Raw genomic sequence first — 21303 nt, 5'->3', positions numbered from 1 at the left:
AGTGAGATGACCCCAGTACCTCAGTTCAAAATGCAGAAATCACCGGTCTTCTGTGTCCTTCGCGCTGGGAGTTGGAGACTGCAGCTGTTCCTAGCAAGTTTTTAATTTTGGCTATTGTAATTTTTAGTTCTAAAATTTCCATTGGGTTCTTCTTTGTGTATAATTCTTTATTTGCTTACAGTTTCTATTTAATTTATTTTAAGAGTGTTATTTAATGGTTCACTGGAACATTTTAATTATGACTGCCTTAAAGTTCTTGTCAAGTAATTCTGACGTATGTGTTATATCATGGTGGTGGCATCCTTTGAGTATAATTTCATCCTTTGATGATAGATTTTCCTCGTCCTTGGTATGATGAATTATTTTTTAATTGTCTCCTGGACATTTGGACTAGAGATGTTTCTCAACATACCTTGGGTTATATCCGGATACATCCATCGTAAGTTGAAAATATAGGTCAAAAACATTGCTGGGCACAGTGGCTCACGCCTGTAATCCCAGTACTTTGGGAGGCTTAGGCGGGCAGATCACTTGAGGTCAGGGCTTTGAGACCAGCCTGGACAACATGGTGAAACCCCATCTGTATTAAAAATACAAAGATTAGCCAGGCGTGGTGGCTCATGCCTGTAATCCCAGCTACTCAGGAGGCTGAGACGGGAGAATCGCTTGAACCTGGGAGGTGGAGGTTGTAGTGAATCGAGATCATGCCATTGCACTCCAACCTGGGTCTGGGCGACAGAGTAAGACTCTGTCTCAAAAAAAAAAAAAAAAGAAAGAAAAGAAAAGAAAATGTATTGAATACATGTAAACTACCAGACATCATAGCTTAGCCTAGACGACCTTAAAATTCTCAGAACACTTCCATTAGTTTACAGTTGGGCAAAATTATCTAATGCAAACCCATTTTATTTTATTTTATTTTTTTATATATATATTTTGAGACAGAGTCTCGCTCTGTCACTCAGACTGGAATGCAGTGGTACCATCTTGGCTCACTGCAACCTCTGCCTCCCGGGTTCAAGGGATCCTCCTGCCTCAGCCTCCTGAGTAACTGGGGCTACAGAAGCTAGCCACCACTTCTGGCTATTTTTTGTATTTTTAGCAGAAATGGGGTTTCACCATGTTGGCCAGTCTGGTATTGAACTCCTGACCTCAAGTGATCTGCCTGCCTCCACCTCCCAAAGTGCTGGGATTACAGGCATGAGACACTGTGCCTGGCCAAAATCCATTGTACTGAATATCTCATACGTTACTTATCGCCAACCTGGGGAAAGATCAGAATTCAAAATTTGAAGTACGTTAAACTTGCGAAAGCTTTACACCATCATAAAGTTGAAAAATCGTAAGGAGAAGCATTGTAAGTCAGTGATTATCTGTATTATATTTTGAGACTCTGGGTCTTATTTAAATCTTTTATTTTAACAGGCCTCTGATGATATCATGCCTGAGGGAAAAGGTCACCTCAATATTACTAGGAAAAGGTGGGAGCCTTACTCCTCCCTTTTACCTCTTAACTTTTCCTCTGCTGATATTGCATTGAGAGAGTATGAAGGGGTTACTGCTTAGTGTTGGTGAAAGAACAGGCTTCTCACTCTGCTTTCTTTTTTTCTATTTGTTTTTGAGACAGAGTCTTGCTCTGTCACCCAGGCTGGATTACAGTGGAGTGATTTTGGCTCACTGCAGCCTCCGCCTCCCAGGTTCAAGTAATCTCCTGCCTCAGACTCCCGAGTAGCTGGGATTATAGGCGTGCACCACCATGCCCAGCAAATTTTTGTATTTTCCATAGAGACGGGGTTTCACCATGTTGTCCAGACTGGTCTCGAGCTCTGACCTCAAGTGATCCACCCGCCTTGGCCTCCCAAAGTGCTGGGATTACAGGTGTGAGCCACCATGCCTGGCCCTCAGTCTGCTTTCATTGACAGAGTGCTTTTTGTTTTGTTTTTCCCCTAAGTTGATTATGGTTGGAGTAGGGTGGGCATGGTGAGCAGGGTTTTTGTTTTACTGGTCCTCCCCTTTCCTGGTCCTTTGACTAGAGAGAGTAGGCTTTCCTTGAAGCATTTTTTGTTTGTATTCATTGGCACTTCTAGGTGGTGAGTTTCTCTGGGAACTAGTTTGGGTATGTAGGAGGAAAGAAGAAAACTCAAGGAACTCACCATTGTGAGTCACTTCTCTAATGTTGTTCCTCTTCTCCTGAGCTCCATATTCTATCCTTTTCCCTGCTTTTCAAAGTCTCATGTTTGTTTTATTATTTTCTGGGTTTTTATAATTAATTAGCAGGAGGAATAGAGATAAATACATCTACTCCTTGTTGGGAAACAGAAGTTTCAGCTTGTTTTCCTATGGGCCAGGCAGTCTTACTTTTGAGTAATTCATTAATATCTAGTTTCATACTCAGTCTTAACTATTTAAGTAATAAAATTTACCCCTTTTTCTGTAGTAATAAGTTTCTTTTAAATGTAAGGTTAGAATCTACAAAAAAAGGATATACTATTAATACTACCTTTAAACTGAATTTAAGTAGTACTTCCAAATCCAATTTTAAAAGTTAACTTTTAAAGACTTTTATAAAACATTGTATGGCAACTGTACATCAATTTACAAAATGTGGTTAAAAATATAATGCTACCACTGACTGAGATTATAGAGTTTCTTCCATTGAGCATGGTCAGAAATATTAGTTGCTGCTATCGCATGAGAATCTGAGAACTTAAAAAACTTACATGGAATATAGTTCCTATAATATTGCATTTATATTTATAAGATATATTTATTGTATCATAACTATATTTTAATAAAAAGACCAAGAACTTAGTAATCTGTGAACTGATAAATTGGCTGATTCCTTCAGTATTTAATGAGCATTCATGTGTTCATTTATTCATTCATTCAGTATTTAAACAATATAATTCAGAGCCAGGCACTAACTAGGGGCTGAACATACAGTAAAGATTAATAGTTTCAAGCTCTAGGAAGACTTAATTTAAGTAGGGGTATCTGCCATTTGCTAGTGAGGTGAAACCACTCTTTGGAAGCTAGGTAGTAAGAGGCAAGCTTTCAGAAATGCCAGCAGGCTTAGTCAGCTTTCTCACTCAGTTGAAGTTGTTGCCTTACCAATGCTAAATCAGATGGAGTAGCCAACAGAATCCAACATATGCTACTATTCTCCCAAGTGAAAGTATTAGTAAAAAAAAATTTGTGTATATTCTTTCAGAATGGTGATATAAAACTATAAGGGGCTCAAGTACAGCAGAAAATTAAGCTTTTCTAATCCAGCAAATTATATATCACACATTGTCAACCACAGTTGCATGTTCTTGCTAGGAATCCTGGGTGTGCTGACATTCATTGTGTATTTTCTGTGTCCTTGGCTAAATAAATCAGAAATGTACAGTGGTTTTAGTAATAGGTCTTTCTATAGTAATCTGTAGCCTATGTAAAATGCTTCAGCTGGGTACTTTTCTAGGCACAGGTAAACAGAAATAATATGTTACTCCTTTTATCAGGTCCTCATAACCTAATAGAGAAGACAAGCAAAAGTGTGATTAAAAGCCATAATAGAATATTAGGGACACAAGGCAGGGAAAGCTGTATTCTGCTTGTGAGTGGAAAAAGAGCTAAAGCAAATATCTTTCTGATATAACAAAATGCCGTAGACTGGGTGGCTTAACAGACATGTATTTCTCATAGTTTTGGAGGCTGAGAAATTCAAGATCATGGTGCCAGTGGATTAGGTTCCTGATGAGGGCTCTCTTCCTGGCTTGTAGATGGCTGCCTTCTCAGTGTATTATCACATTTCAGATTTCTCGTCTTAAAAAGCCACTCAAACCATCATGAGGACCCCTTTCTATCCCTGATTGCTACTCAAAGTCCCCATCTCCAACTGTCATTACATTAGGGGTTAGAGTTTCAGCTGAGTTCAAATCTGATGTATGAACACAGTTATAGCTGACTGACATATGTCATATATAACACATGTGTCACATACGGATTTTGAGGGGACCTGATTAAGTCCATAGCAATCAATATTTTAGACTATGATTTAAGGATAATTAAAGCAAGGACAGAAAAAGTCTAGGTAAATTGTTAAATAACCAGCAGGTAACTAAAGGATACTTGTTCAAATTCTCGCCAGTATATGAAAAAGCTGATCACACTCTCTTTAAAACAAATTTTTTCTTCAACACTTTGGCACTGTGTCTTCTGGTTTTATCTCTGTACCTCTGGCCACCTGTTCACATTCTCCATTGCTGTCTTTTCCCCTGAAATCAGCTGTTTACTGTTGCAGTATTTTTGAACTTTGTCATAAGCATTCTCTGTACTTCATTTGCGTATTTGCCTATGACAGTCTCATCTATCATCCCCTGATTTTAGTCATTTCTTGCTGATTGACTTTCAGACGTGTGTATCTAGTATAGACCCCTCTTTCTGAGCTGCAACTAAGTATGTCCAAATGTCTACACAACATCTCCTTTTGGATGTCTCACTGAGATTCAACATGTTTGAAACCAAATTCATGATCTCCAAATTTATTCCCGTCCATTATTCTAAATCTTAATAAATGGTATTATATAATCTATCCGTTTCCTCAAACCAGAAACCTAGGGTGTTACAAGTTTATTTATTGTTTTTTTTCTGAGGCCTCCCCTCACTGAAGTCCATACTAAGCCTTAATATTTCACATCACAAACATCCTTAGTATGTATCTTATTTCTTCCCATCCTCACTATTAAGCCCTTATTCATACCACCACCATTCCCTAGTGAACTAGAGCAAACTCATAAACATCTGCATCCACTCTTATCTCTTCATATCTATTTGCAACAGTGCTGCAGATTGACCTTTTAAACTATAGTTCTGAGAATGTCTCTCATCTGTTTAAAAACTTTTAGTATCTTTCCATTGCTCTTTAAACAAATCTGAGTTCACTATATAACACAATTTTGAATATCAGCCCCCCTTTTTTTTTTTTTTTTACAATTTCTGCTTTCCCTTTTGTTTCATATCTAAAAATAAGTATGAGAATGCAAAATATTTGCACAGAATTACTAATGTTTTCCTAGTTGATACTGAGAATTCTGGTAAGTTTGTCAATGAAGGCAGTTGAACTGGAGTCAGTAGTAAAGGGGTTTTGAATTCATAATCCAAAAACTTCCATTTTATTTTATAGAAGTAGGAAATTTTACCCCCATATGTTATAAGTAGATACATCTTCTTTATTTCAATGATCTTTCGGTCATTTTTCCTTAATGATAAAATGTTAGCTACGGATCAGTGGCATAACTCAGATTGGAGTACTTCTTCTCTTTGGGGTTAAATATTAAATATGTGTTGGCCATAGTTTTAAAGAATATCCTATAAAATCAATAATAATTGCTTAAGTAGCTAAAATCAAAATATTATCCTAGGAAAGTTCAGCCATTTTTTTTTTCCTCTGCAAAGCAAGACTCCCAGTCTTCTCAAGCTAGAATATAATTTTTTTTTTTTTGGTATGTAGAAATGAAGATTTTAGGAACTGCATTTCTCTGAGATGGAAATAAAATGCTTAGCAAAAAATGTCTGCCAGTGATGACATATTTTGAAAACAAATGTATTTTCAGGTAACCATTAACAATGTATAAATTTCACATTAGTTGTATTTTAAGGCATACAGTTCAGTGGCATTTAGTGCATTCACAATGTTGTTTAGCAGTGAACTTTAATTCAAAAGCGTTTTCATCACCACTGGAGGAGACCCCATTCCCGTTAACCAATCAGTCTCTGTCTCCCCATTTGTCCCTTCTTCCAATTGCTGGCAACCGCTAATCTGCTTTCTGTTTCTACTCCTTTCCTGGACATATATACTATGGATTTACCTATTTTGAAGATATGAAGAATTCCTGTGACTAAATAAGAAAACGACAGTCAACACAATAGAAAAATGAGCAAAATACTTGGACAGGTATTTCACATAAGAGGACATCCAGGCCGGGCGCAGTGGCTCACGCCTGTAATCCCAGCACTTTAGGAGGCCGAGACCCGTGGATCACGAGGTCAGGAGATCAAGACCATCCTGGCTAACACGGTGAAACCCCGTCTCTACTAAAAATACAAAAAAAAACACAAAAAACAGTCAGGTGTGGTGGTGGGTGCCTGTAGTCCCAGCTACTCAGGAGAATGGTGTGAACCCGGGAGGTGGAGCTTGCAGTGAGCTGAGATCTCGCCACTGCACTCCAGCCTGGGTGACAGAGTGAGACTCCGTCTCAAAAAAAAAAAACAAACAAAGAGGACATCCAAATGACCAATAAGCATATGAAAAAGTGTTCATCTTGATGTGTCTTCTTTTTCTAAGTTTTAAATTGGAAGCTTAAATCATTATGGATATTTCTTTTTTCCAATTTAAGTATTGTGTGTTGCAATATAGATATCCATCTAAGGATCACTTTTGCTGTGTCTTACACATTTTGAAATGTATTTTAAATTTTTCTAAGTTCAAAATATTTCCTAATTCATCTTGGATTCTTCTTTGAAAGTAGAATTATTTAGAAGCATTATAGAAAAATGTTGTTCAGTGAAACTTGTTAAAATTTGGTACAGAAGACTGTTCCAGACCATCATCATAGGTAGGGACCACTGCAATCGGATTTTGCAGTTGAGGAGAAAATTGGACTCAACTCCTAATACAGCATGGGTAAGTGGGAATTTATAGCTAAGGTAGAGGAGGCCACTGGATTGGAAAATTACTGAGGAAACATCGGGGATAAGGGAGATTCTGGCTAAACTGACCTTGTCAGGATTTTGACTGAAGACAGGCCAGGGTGATCAGATACTATCTAGGGTTGGTGGAGGATGAGGAACCCAATTAGATATCAACCTTGATTTATATATTGTGGTGGAAGAGATTGTTGCTAAACTGACTTAGTGGAGTTCGTTGCTAAAACTGGATTTTACAAGGAAGTGCACAGATGGGCTTAGGAGAGGGTTTAGGAGTGTGACTAAAGATTGGTTAAGCAGAGCCTCTTTGTCAGAAATAGGTTCTTTACTTTCAAATATTTTTGGATTTTGCAGACATCCTCCTGGTATTTATTTTTAATTTTATTATTCTATTGTGGTCATAGAAGATGCTTTGCATAATTTTAAAATGCTTTTAGCTTTATTGAGAATTGTTTTATGGCCCAGCATGTGGTCTTATCTTGGTGAATGTTCCATGGCACTTGAAAAGAATGTTTGTTTTGCTGTTCTTGGGTATGGAGTATTTTATAAACATTCAGTTAGGTAAAGCTTTTTGATAGTGTTTTTCAGATGTTCTGTATCCTTATTTATGTCTGTCCACTTTTCCCATCAATTACTGAGAGAGGTGTGTTAAAATCTCGGTTTAAATATTTTCAGTTTTTTAAAATACTTTTTTAGCAGAGGTTTAGAGTATCATTTACTAGAGGCTTGTTTATCTCTACTCATTAGAATGACCCTTCTGTGTTCTCTATTGAATGCCTCTGATGTTCAACTAAGATTCTCTCTTCTCTGACTGGTCACAACTCAAATGTATCCCAATCCTGTGTGGGAAATATTCTGGGAATATTCTGTTTATAGCTCCTGTTGTTCTTTGCCTGGCCTTGTGTTTCATACTATGATGCAAAAAAATTAAAAAAAGATTAGCCACATACTCAAAGGAATTCTTATGCAGATTTCTTTAGCTCTTTTCCACTGTAGATTCCTCCTCACTGGGTAGTATGCCTCACAAATTCTGGCTGTTTTAGACTTCCTAAACTCTAGTCTCTTGTTTCAACTCAGTGAGACTGTCATGTTCTTCTTGGGACCCCTCTCCCTGTCTGGAAGGTGCTTCCAGGCAGAAATCGAGCTATCATTAAGGGCTCTATTTATTTACTTTCTCTCAGGGATTACAGTTCTGTGCTGCCTATTGTCCAGTGTCTGCATACAGTTGTTTCCTATCATTTGTCCAGTAAGAAATAGATTTTAAATTGTGGTCCTCATACCACAGTATAAGAAACACCAGTGTAAGTGAATAGTAAATCAGAGTCAGTAGATAGCCAGTGCTCATCCTGGTCAGGGGTACCAGGGCTCTGCCTCTGTCAGCTCCTCCTACAAACACCCACTAAGATGTGGTTTGCTGGTGCTTAGTTTGACTTAAGAACAAGGTGGTCCCTGATGTCTGTACATACTTGTTAAAAGTAGGGACTGTATGTGTTCTTTCCAAAAGAAACAAGCTGTAAGTGTAAAGTATCTTTTAAGAAGCAAGAAATAACTTTTCCAACAACTGTATCATTACCTTCTGTTGGGTTAGTGATCTGAGAGCCAAGGAAAACTAAGTTGAGTTAAGTTACACCTGCTCTTTCTTTGTGGAGCCATCTTGCTTCAGTATGTTGCACGTTCTTAAATAACAAATCAGGACCCTAATCCAAGCTTAATCATTGTGTGGTTGAGTGTATGTGTGTGCATGTGTATGTGTTCCTCCTATCAATCTGTAATGGACCTGGGACGCTGCCAATATATATCATAAGATCCCAGTTTTTAAAATCCTTATGTGTGTGAATTGGTGTTTATAATATATGAACAAAAAATGAAAGTATACACGTCAAAGTATAAACATTATTTTTTTTCCAAGAAGCATACTGAGTGAGGGGAAGGAGAGACTACCTAATTTTTACTTTAAATAACTCTTTATTGTTTTATTAATTATACCAATGATTACAACAACTCAGTTGTTGAGTACGTAAAAGTCTAGAACTAATTTATTTTCCTGGTAAATCATTCATTTGATCATTGTGTAATGACTATCTTTATTTTAAATTTTTTCCTGTACATTTTATTTTCTTATGCTCCTGTTTTTTTAAATTATACTTTAAGTTCTGGGATACATGTGCAGAATGTGCAAGTTTGTTACATAGGTATACATGTGCCATGGTGGTTTGCTGCACCCATCAACCCATCATCTACATTAAGTATTTCTACTAATGCTATCCCTCCCCTAGTTCCCCATCCCCCAACAGGCCCCAGTGTGTGATGTTCCCCTTTCTATGTCTATATGTTCTCATTGTTCAGCTCCCACTTATGAGTGAGAAAATGCGGTATTTGGTTTTCTGTTCTTGTGTTAGTTTGCTGAGAATGATGGTTTCCAGCTTCATCCATGTCCCTGCAAAGGACATGAACTCATCCTTTTTTTTATGGCTGCATAGTATTCCATGATGTATGTATGCCACATTTTCTTTATCCAGTCTATCACTGAGGGGCATATGGGTTGGTTCCAAGGCTTTGCTATTGTGAACCAGTGCTGCAATAAACATACATGTGCATGTATCTTTATAGTAGAATGATTTATAATCCTTTGGGTATATACCCAGAAATGGGATTGCTGGATCAACTGGTACTTCTGGTTCTAGATCCTTGAGGAATGGTCACGCTGTCTTCCACAATGGTTGAACTAATTTATACTTCCACCAACAGTATAAGAACATTCCTATTTCTCCACATCCTCTCCAGCATCTGTTGTTTCCCGACTTTTTAATGATCACCCTTCTAACTGGCGTGAGATGGTATCTCATTGTGGTTTTGACTTACGCTTCTTTTTAAAAATGACTTTCTTGCCTTTGATTTGATGCAGCTTTTTTTTCATTTCTCTTCTGACCTCCTCTAATTTTTATTTTTTGTATTTGTTTTTCATTCTTTAAATAATTATTCTTGAAATTATAGCATACATCATTTATTTGACAAAGTCTAAAGTTTATCACTAGCTGTATCCTCCTACAATACAACGACCTTAAAATGTTTAACTCTGATCTCTTTGACAATCCAATATCATTTTGTTGTTGAGAATGTTACTTCTACCTTATTTTAGCTCTGTCTTCATTCAGATATTGTTAGGATTGCTTTAGATAATAAACGTTTATTTAATTCCTTGTATATATTTGTTAGTGTCTTTCTTCATCACTGCTTATTTTGTTCTATACCTTGCTTTTGTGTTTATTTTCTTCTTAAAATATATTAATGATTCCTTCATCTAGGATCTATGAGTAGTAAACCTTGGCATGTAAAAGATATTAATTATTTTTCTTCTGACTTTTCTTGTTGATAGGATAACTCTGCTGTTATTGTAGAGACCTTTAGTTGTTAGAAATGTTTTCTTCTCAATCTGGTTGATTTAAAGATTGTCTGTATCTTTGGTGTCCTGAAGTTTCACTATGATATTTCTAAGTGTGAACAGTTTTATTTACTCTCCTTGCCATTTTTTGATGCTGTTTCAATCTGTTAATTCATCTCTTCATCTGTTGTCAAATCCTGAAGTATTAATATTTTGACTGTCATCTCCCATCTATACTCCTTCCCCCAGTCTTTCAGTTCTCTCCTTGAATAATTTCTATTAAATGCTTTCTGTACTTCTTATTCCAACATACTTTGTATACCTCTACTGTTTTCCTTCCTTTACCTCCTTCTGCTGTCTTCCATTTTATCAATTTCCATTAGCTTTTTCTACTTGCTATTGAACCCATCCATTGAGTTTAAATTTCTGGTATTATATTATTATTATCAATTTTCATTGCTTTATTTCATATTTTTAGATATATTATTTGATTCTTTTTATCTATTTTCTGTTTTATAAAGCCCTGTTCTTTTTTAACATACGTTTATCACTTGTTTATCTTTTTAAAAACATTTAAAAAACTCTAATAGTGAAAGTAATTTTGATTGTTCTGTTATCTCTATTTTATTGTGTACATTATCCCATTTTGGGCAGTGGGATATTTAGATTGTCATTCATGGCTTTGAACTTATTTATATACTTATTATTGTCTCCACGCTTGACTTGAGAATTATTTTCTGTAGTGTCTTTTCTCCCATACATTTTCTTAGGTGTGGAAAGCCTCCCTTTAGGGATGATGGTGTCTTCCTGAACCCTCCAGTATACTCTGGCCATATGTCCAGTTTTTATATTATTTTTGATTGTTCATGTTTCTGCAAATTATATGGCTCAGTTTTGAACCTATTGATTTTGGCTTGGGATTCTGATATCGTGTGGTCGACTCTGTCCTGTCCCCATACTAGGGCTGGAGAACTATTTTAATGAAACTCTAACCAGATAAGCTCAGATATTCAGGTTTTCAATCAGCAGATTGTTCTCTCCCAGTTTCATGTAGGTAGCTCATTTTTGTCTGTCAGCCAGGTAGGGCCATGGGTCTAAATGTCCATCTGATATGGTTTGGATTTGTGTCCCCACCCAAATTTCATGTCGCATTGTAATCCCCAGTGGTGGAGGAGGGATCTGGTGAGAAGTGATTGGATCATGTGGGTGGACTTCCCCCTTGCTCTTCCGGTGATAATGAGTGAGTTCTCGTAAGATCTGGTTGTTTAAAAGTGTGTAGCACCTCCACCTGTGTTCTATTCCTCCTGTTCTAGCCATGTAAGACATGCCTGCTTCCCGTTCCCCTTCTGCCGTGAATGTAAGTTTCATGAGGCCTCCTCAGCCATGCTTCCTGTACAGCCTGTGGAACTGTGGTCAATTGAACCTCTTTTCTTTATAAATTACCTAGTCTCAGGAGGTTTTTTTATAGCAAAGTGAAAATAGACTAATACACCATCCCTACTCAGGTCTCACATTCTGAGGTCCTCATGGGCAGTGTTTGATCCTGGTCAAATACTCACCATGGTAGCTCAGTTGTTTTACTGGGAAGTCTTTTTGCCTTTATTTGGCATCTAGGAATTTACCATTCTTGTTTTCAGTGTTATGTATTAACATTTTTCATTACCATTTTGCCTAGAATATCTGTGTTAGGATGTGGTTGAGCAGGGCGGATGTGGTGGCTCATGCCTGTGATCCCAGCATTTTGGGAGGCCAAGATGAATAGGTCGCTTGAGTCCAGTAGTTCAGCCTATGCAACTTGGTAAAACCCCGACTGTACAAAAAATTAGCTGGGCGTGGTGGCACACACCTGTACTCCCAGCTACTTGGGAGGGTGAGGTGGGAGGATCACCTGAGCCTGGGAGGTAGGGGCTGCAGTAAGCCGTGATTGTGCCACTGCACTTCAGCCTGGGTGACAGAGTGAGACTTTGTCTAAAAACAACCAAGAAGTGGTTGAGCAATTCAATACATAATTTTTTAAATTATATAGTCTGTATTTTAAGTATTTAGCATGTTTATTGAGGTAAAGTTAACAGAAATAACTTACTTAAAGTATTTGATTTTCTAGGTCCTCAGTAAATTCAATTGTAATTTTTAGGATTTGTGCATATTATTTTTTTTTTATTTTATGGAGACAAGGGCTCAATCTTTTGCCCAGGCTATAGTACAGCAGTGAAATTATAGCTTACTGTAACCTTGAAGTCTTGGGCTGAATCAGTCCTACTGCCTCAGCATCCCAAGTAGCTGGGACTATAGGTGCGCATAACCGTGATGGGCTAGTTGTTGTTGTTGTTGTTGTTGTTACTGTAAAGACAGGGTCTCTCTGTGTTACCCAGGCTGGTCTTGAACTTCTGGTCTCAAGTGATCCTCTTGCCTTGGCTTTCTAAAATGCTGAAATTACAGGTATGAGCCACCGTGCCCAGCCTGTGAATATTATTGATGTATTTTTGCTTTCATTTTACTATTCTCCATTTTATATACTTTAAAATATCTTTACTGACTTGGTTTGATATATTATTTACAATGTATTTAAATATATATGTTTGATATATCTTTTTTAAATAAAACAATATGGTTTTAAATAAATGTTTATTGCTTTTTCACAGGATGAATCTTGAAGAAGAATTAGATGAACTTAAAGTACATATATCTATTGATAAGGAAGCAATACAAGAATTGAATAGATGTGTGACAGAGAGAAGAGAAGGTAAATTTTCAGAAAATAAATACTTAACAGAGGAATTGTAAAATTATCTAATTCTTGATATTTTAGCTTCAGTTTCTTTTAAGAATATTACCCTTTTTATTCCTTTTTCCAACACTTTATTCATTGATAATTCGCTAATATTTTCATCATGAGAAAATTAAATAAATAGAACATCTAAAAGTCAGCTTTATAATTTATTTAAAAATCTAGGGAGAAGGCACAGCAAGATGGCCAAATAGAAGACTTTACCCTGTGGGAACTCCAAATTTAACAACTATCTACACACACAAAAAAACACATACATAAGAATCAGAAATCAGGTGAGCACTCACAGTACCTGGTTTTAACTTCAAATGGCCGAAAGAGGCACTAAAGAGGGTAGGAAAGATAGTCTTAAATTACCAATGCCACCCTTCCCTGATCTCCCGGCAGTGGCCATGTGACATGGAGAGAGAATTGTGCACTTGGGGGAGGGAGAATGCGGTGACTGTTGGACTTTGTATTGAACTCAGTCTGGCCCTGTCGTAGCAGAGAGCAAAACCAGGCCGAATGTATCTGATGCCCACCCACAGAAAGAGCATTTAGACCAGACCTGTCCAGAGGACAATCACCCATCTCAGTGGTTGGAACCTGAGTTCAGGCAAGCCTCATCACCACAGGATTCTGGAGCTCTATATAAACTTAAAAGATAGTCTAGGCCACAATGACTTCAACTCCTAGGCAAGCTCTACTGCTGAGTTGGGCTGAGAGCCAGTGGACTTGGGTGGCATGTGACCTACTGAGACACTAGCCAGGGCAGCTCATGGGGTATTTGTGCCACTGCTCTCCCAACCCTAGGCAGCACAGCTCATGGCTCTGAAAGGAACCCCTTCTATCTGCTTGAGGAGGAGAGAAGAAAGAGTAGCCTTTGTCTTGCATCTTGGACACCAGCTCAGCCACAGTAGTATACGGCACTAGTTAGATTTATGAGACCCTTATTCTAGGCCCTAGCTCCTGGATGACATTTCTGAACACATCCTGGGCTAGAAGCAAACATGGTACCTTAAAGGCAAGGATGCAGTCCTGGCAGGATCTATTACCTACTGATTGAAGAGCACTTGGGCCGTAAATAACCAGCAGCAATACCCAGATGGTACACTGTGGGTTCTGGCGGAGAATCTGAGATGTGCTGGATTCAGGTGAAACCCAGTGCATCCCCAGCTGTGGTGTCTGTGGTAAGAAACACCTACATGAGAAAAGCAGAGGGAAAAGTAAAGGGTAATTTGTCTTGCACCTTAGGTACCAGCTTATCCACAATGCCACAATGAGATAGAACACCAAGCAGCTTGTGGGGTCATTGATTCCAGGCCTTGGCTCTTAGTTGGCATTTCTAGACCTGCTCTGGGCCAGAGGGAAGCCCACTGCCCTGAAAGGTGAGTCTCAGGCCTGGCAGCATTTGTGACAAGCTGACTGAAGAGCCCTTGGGCCTTAAGGAACATTGGCAGTGGCCTGTTGTACATTGGTAGTGTTCCCTATAGGACTGTGGTGGTGACCACAGGGAGAGACTGTTTTGCCTACAGAAAGGGAAGGGAAGAGTGGGAAGGACTGTGTCTGGTGGTTTGAGTGTCAGCTCAGCTGCAGTAGACTAGAACACCAGGTGGATTTCTAAGGTTTTTTACTCTACTCCCTGGCTCCTAGATGGCATCTCTGGACCCACCCAGGGCCTGAGGAATCCTGCTACCCTGAAGGGAATGACACAAGTCTGACTGGCTTCACAATCTGCTCTTTGCAGAGCCCTAGGGCTTTGAGCAAACATAGGTGGTAGCTAGATAGTGGTTACAGTGGGCCTTGTGTAAGACTCAGGGATATATTGCTGTCAGTTCTGACCCAGCATAGTCCCAGTGGTCATGGCCACAGGGGTGCATTTGTTACGCCATCCCCAGCTCCAGAAGGCTCAGCAAAGAGAGATAGACTCTGTTTGGGAGAAGGAAAGAGAACAAGACTCTCTGTCTGGTAATCCAGAGAATTCTTCAGGATCTTATCCAAGACTGCCCAGGAAGTAGTTCTAGAAGTCTTCAAGAACCCCAGTGTTACTGGGCTTGGGGTGCCCACTAATGCAGATATGGACTAGATCATAACACCCAAGTCCTTTCAAATATGTGGAAGTTTTGGGCTGAATCAATCCTACTGCCCCAGCATCTTTGTACCCATCTTCTCAAGAAGATTGGGTATGAACAAGCCTAGACTGCAAAGACTAAAATAAATATCTAACTTTTGAATTCCCAGACACCAGCAAACATCCAAAGATCAAGGCTATCCAAGTTATAGGTTACGCTTTGTGTCCCCAAGCCAAACTCATCTTGAATTATAATCCCCATAATCTCCACATGTCAAAGGAGAGACCAGGTGGAGGTAATTGAATCATAGGGGATGCTGTTCTCATGATAGTGAGTGAGTTCTCATGAAATCTGATGGTTTTGTAAGGCACTTTTTCCCTCTTCACTCGGCACTTCTCCTTCCTGCCGCCTTGTGAAGAAGGTGCCTTGCTTCCCCTTCACCTTCCACCATGATTGATAGTTTCCAGAGGCCTCCCCAGCCATGCTGAGCTGTGAGTCAGTTAAATCTCTTTCTTTTGTTACTCAGTCTTGAGCAGTTCCTTATAGAAGTATGAAAAACACCAAGAAAACATGACTTCATCAAACAGACTAAATAAGGTACCTGGGATCAATACTGCAGAAACAGAGATACGTAGTCTTTCAGACAGAGAATTCCAAAATTTTTTTTTTAGTTTTGAGGAAACTCAAAGAAATTCAAGATAACATGAAGAAGGATTTCAGAATTCCATCAGAGAAATTTAATAAAGTGATTGAAAAAATCAAAAAGAATCGAGCAGAAATTATGGAATGAAAAATGCATTGGAGTCGCCTCATAGCAGAATTGATCAAGCAGAAGAAGGTATTAGTGAGCTTGAAGTCAGGCTATTTGAAAATACACAGTCAGGGCAGATGTGGTGGCTCATGCCTGTAATCCCAGCACTTTAGGAGACTGAGGTGGGAGGATCACCTAAGGTCAGGAATTCGAGATGAGCCTGGCCAATATGGTGGAACCCTGTCTCTACTAAAAATATAAACATTAGCCAGGCGTGGTGGTACATGCCTGTGATCCCATCTACTTGGGAGGCTGAGGCAGGGGAATAGCTTGACCCCGGGAGGCGGAGGTTGCTATAAGCCAAGATCGCACCACTGCACTCCAGCCTGGTGACAGAGTGAGACTCCATTTCGAAAAAAAAAAAACAAAAAACAGTCAGAGGAGACAAAAGAATAACAAACAGTGAAGCATGCCTACAAGATTATTCAAATAGCCTCAAAAGGGAAAATCTAGGACTTATTGGCCTTAAAGAGGAGTTAGTGAAAGAGACAGGAGTACAAAGTTTATTCAAAGGGAAAAGAGCAGAGAACTTTTCAAACGTAACAAAAGATAACAATATTCAACTATGAGAAAGTTGTAGAACACCAAGCAGGTTTCACCCAAAAAAGACAACCTGAAGGCATTGAACAAGCTCCCGAGGGTCAAGGATAAAGAAAGGATCCTAAAAGCAGCAAGAGAAAGGAAGCAAATAACATACAATGGAGCTTCAATATGCTGGCAGCAGACTTTTCAGTGGAAACTTTACAGGCTAGGAGATAGTGGCATGACATACTTAGAGTGCTGAAGGAGAACACAACAAACTTTTGCCCTGGAATAAGGAGAAATGCTTTGATAGACAAACAAAAGCTGGAGATTTCATCAACACCATACCTATCCTATAAGAAGTCATAAATGGAATACTTCAATCAGAAAAAGGATATTAGCAATAAGAAATCATCTGAAGGTACAAAACTCATTGGCAATAGTAAGTACACAGTATGACATACAATATTGTAATACCATAGCAGCAGTATACAAACTACTCAAGTAGAAAGACTTAAAGATGAGCCAATCAAAAAATAACTATAAAAAGTTTTCAAGACATAGTACAACAAGATATAAACAATAAAAAGTTAAAAAGAGGCTGGACAAAGTTATATAATTTTTATCAGTTTTCTTTTTGCTTGTTTATGTGAGCAGTGTAGTTAATCCAGTTAAAATAATGGGTTATAAGATAGCATTTGCAACATTCATTGTAACCTCAAATCGAAAACTATACAATGGCTACACAAAAAATAAAAAGGAAGAAATAAAATAATCTTTTATTTTAGGAGAAGAAGGTAAGAGAAAATCACCTTCACTACAAGGAAAACAATAAGGAATGAATGAAGGAAAAGAAGACCACAAAATAACCAGGGAACCAATAACAAAGTGGCAGGAGTAAGTCCTTACTTATTGGTAATAACACTGAATGTGAATGGACTAAACTCTCTAATCAAAATATATAAAGTAGCTGAAAGGATATAAAAATCAGAGCCACTCTCTGTTGTATACAAGAAATGCTTCATCTATAAAGAGACATATAGACTGAAAATAAATGGAAAAAGATACTCCATGCCAGTACAAACCAAAGAAGAGCAGGAGTAGCTATACTTATATCAGACCAAATAGATTTCAAGCAAAAACTGTAAGAGACAAAGGTCATTATATAATGATAAAGGTGTCAATTTAGTAAGAGGATATCATAGTTGTAAATATATATTTACCCAACGGTGTAGTACCCAGATATATAAAGCAAATATTATTAGAGCTAAAGAGAAATATAGACCCTAATTCAATAATAGCTGGAGGCTTTAGTATCCCACTTTCAGCTTTGGACAGATCTTCCAGACAGAAAATCAACAAACATTGGAATTAATTTGTACTGTAGATCAAATGGAGCTAATATTTACAGAACATTTCATCCAATGGCTGCAGAATACACGTTCTTCTCCCCAGCACACTGGATCATTCTTGAGGATAGGCCATGTGTTAGGCCACAAAACAAGTCTTAAAACATTAAAAAAAAAATTGAAATAATACTGAGTATCTTCTCTGACAACAATGGAATAGCACTAGTAATCAATAACATGAAACGTTTTGGAAGCTCTGCAGACACATGGAAATTAAACAATGTGCTCCTGAGTGACCCGTGTGTCAATGAAGACATTAAGGAGGAAATTTAAAAATTTCTTGAAACAAATGATAATGGAAACACAACATACTGGAACCTATGGGATACAGCAAAAGCAGTACTAAGAGGGAAGTTTATAGCTACAAATGCTTACATCAAAGAAGAAGAAAAATTTCAAATAACTTAACAATGCATCTTGAAGAACTAGAAAAGCTAGAGCAAATCAAACCCAAAATTAGTAGAAGAAAAGAAATGATAAAGATCAGAGCAGAGATAAATGAAATTAAAATGAATAAAACAATATGAAAACATCATTAAAACAAAAAGTTGGTTTATCAAAAAGCTAAACAAAATTTACAAACCTTTAACCAGACTAAGAAAAAGAGAACACAAATAAATATCAGATGTGAAAAACTAGACATTACAACAGATACTGCAGAAATTTAAAGCATTGTTAGTGGCTACTATCATCAAATATATGCCAAATACATATCAACTATATGCCAATAAATTGGAAAATCTACAAGAAATGGATAAATTCTTATACACATACAACCTACTAAGATTATTGGACCATGAAGAAATCCAAAACCTGAACAGAACAATAATAAATAATGAGATTGATGCCATAATACAAAGGCCCCCAGCAAAGAAACAACTGGGACCTGGTGACTTCAATGCTGAATTCTACCAAACATGTAAAGAAGAACGAATTCCAGTCCTACTCAAACTATTCCAAAAGGTAGAAGAGGAGGGAATACTTTCAAACTCATTCTACAAGGCCAGTATTACCTTGGTAACAAAACCAGACAAAGACACACATAAAAAAAAAAAAAAAGGAAACTGTAGTTAAATATCCCTGATGAATGTTGATGCAAAAATCCTCTGCAAGATACTAGCAAGCTGAATTCAACAACACATTAAAAAATCAGTCATCATGACCAAGTGGGATTTATCCAAGGGTTGCCAGGATGGTTCAACATTTGCACATTGATCAATGTGATATATATTATCAACAGAATGAAGGACAAAAACCATGTGATCATTTCAATTAGTCCTGAAAAAGCATTCAGTAAAATTCAACATTCTTTTCATGAGATAATCTCTTTAAAAACTGGTTTATTGGAACAAACATATATCAGGATAATAAAAGGCATAGCTGGTATCATACTGAATCAGGAAAAACTGAAAACTTTTCCTTTAAGATCTGGTCACCACTGTTGTTCAACATAGTACTGCATGTCCTAGTTAGGGCAGTCACACCAGAGAAAGAAAGAAAGGGCATCCAAATTAGGAAGAAGTCAAATTATCTTTATTTGCCAATGATATGATCTTGTATTTGGAAAAACTTAAAATTCCATAAAAAACTATTAGAAAGGATGAACAAATTCAGTGAAGTTGGAGGATACAAAATCAACCTACAAAAATCAGTATCATTTCTATATGCCAACGGCAAATAATCTGAAAAAGAAATCAAGAAAGCTAATTCAGTTTGCAGTAGCTACACATAAAACTCAGTACCTAGGATTTGACCAGAGAAGTGAAAAATCTTCCTACAATGAAAACTACAGAACATTGATGAAAGAAATTGAAGAGGGCACAAAAAAATGGAAAGACATCCCCTCTTAATGGATTGTAAAAATCAATATTGTTAAAATGACCATATTACCTAAAGCAATCTACAGCTTCAGTGCAAGCCCTATAAAAATACCAATGTCATTCTTCACAGAAACAGAAAAAACAATCCTAAAATTTATATAGAATAAAAGAGACCCAGAATAGCCAAAGCTATTGTAAGCAAAAAGAACAAAACTAGAGGAATCACATTTCTTAAATTAAATTGTACTATAAAGCTGTAGTAACTAAAACAGCATGAAAATTGACACATAGACCAATGGAACCTCACAGACAACCTAGAAATATATTCGAACATCCATATAAACTAATTGTTGACGGACTTGCCAAGAACATACATTGGGAAAAGGACAGTCTCTTCAATAAATTCTGGTGGGAAAACTAGATATCCGTGGGCATAAGAATGAAACTAGTCCCCTATCTCTTGCCATATACAAAAATTAAATCACAATGGGTTAAACACTTAAATCTCAGACTTCAAACTATGAAACTACTAAAAGAAAATATTGGGAAAAGTTTCCAGGATGTTGGACTGAGCAAGGATCTTTTGAGTGATATCCTACAAGCACAGGCAACCAAAGCAAAAATGGACACATGGGATTACATCAAGCTGAAAAGCTTCTGGACAGCAAGGGAACAATCAACAAATCAAAGAGACAACCCACAGAGTGGGAGACAATATTTGCAAACCACCCATCTAACAAAGGATTAATAACCAGAATATATAAGCAGCTAAAAACTACTCTGTAGAAAAAAATTTTATAATCCAATTAAAAAATGGGCCAAAGCTATGAGTAGACTTTTCTCAAAAGAAGACATACTATTTGCAAATAGATATATGGAAATATGCTCAACATTATTGATCATCAGAGATAAAAATCAAAACTAAAGTGAGATACCATCTCATCCCAACCTGAATGGCTCTTATCCACAAGACAGGCAATAACAAATGCTGATAAAGATGTGGGTAAAAAGGGAACTCTCATACATTGTTGGTAGGAATGTAAATTAGTACAACTACTATGGAGAACAGTTTGGAAGTGACTCAAACAATTAGAAATAGGCTGGGTGCAGTGGCTCACACCTATAATCTCACACTTTGGGAGGCTGAGGTGGGTGGATCACTTGAGGTCAGGAGTTTGAGACCAGCCTGGCCAGCATGGTGAAACTCCGTCTCTCCAAAAAATACAAAATTAGAGGGATGTGGTGGTGCACACACCTGTAATCCCAGTTACTTTGGAGGCTGAGACAGGAGAATCACTTGAACCCAGGAGTTGGAGGTTGCAGTGAGCCAAGATTGTGCCGTTGCACTCCAGCCTGGGTGACAGAGTGAGACTCCATCTCAGGTAGGAAAAAAAAAAAAAAAAAAATGGAAATAGAACTGTGATATGATCTAGCTATCACACTGCTAGGTATGTACCCAAAAGAAAGGAACTCAGTATTTGAAGAGATAGCTGCATTTCTATGTTTATTGCAGCATTATTCATAATAGCCAAAATTTGGAAGCAACCCAAATGTTCATCAGCAGATGAATGGTAAGACAAATGTGGTACAAACACACAATGGTGTACTATTCAGCCATAAAAGAATTGAAATCCTGTCATTTGCAACAACATGAATGAAATTGGAGGTCATTGTGTTAAGTGAAATAAGCCAGGTACAGAAAGACAAACTTTACATGTTCTCACTTATTGGTGGGAGCTAAAAATTAAAACAATTGAACTCGTGGATTTAGAGAGTAGTAGGATGGTCACCAGAGCCTGGGAAGGGTAGTTGGAGGAAATGGGAATAATT

At 37.6% G+C, this 21303-nt stretch overlaps 1 protein-coding gene across 3 annotated transcripts in view; it reads left to right on the top strand.

Moving 5' to 3' along the window:
* The window catches only part of CNTLN (centlein, centrosomal protein), a 389383-nt gene that overhangs the window by 226693 nt on the left and 141387 nt on the right, over positions 1-21303 (top strand). For all 3 annotated transcript variants that reach the window (XM_011930370.1, XM_011930371.1, XM_011930372.1), the window contains exon 13: positions 12715-12815. In XM_011930370.1, the coding sequence (XP_011785760.1) occupies positions 12715-12815 (101 nt within the window). The remainder of the gene's footprint in view (positions 1-12714; positions 12816-21303) is intronic.

Source organism: Colobus angolensis, unplaced genomic scaffold, assembly GCF_000951035.1.
Source record: "Colobus angolensis palliatus isolate OR3802 unplaced genomic scaffold, Cang.pa_1.0 Scaffold86, whole genome shotgun sequence".
NCBI lineage: Eukaryota > Metazoa > Chordata > Mammalia > Primates > Cercopithecidae > Colobus > Colobus angolensis.
Note: the sequence above shows the minus strand (reverse complement) of the source record. Positions and strands in the feature narration are given on the sequence as shown.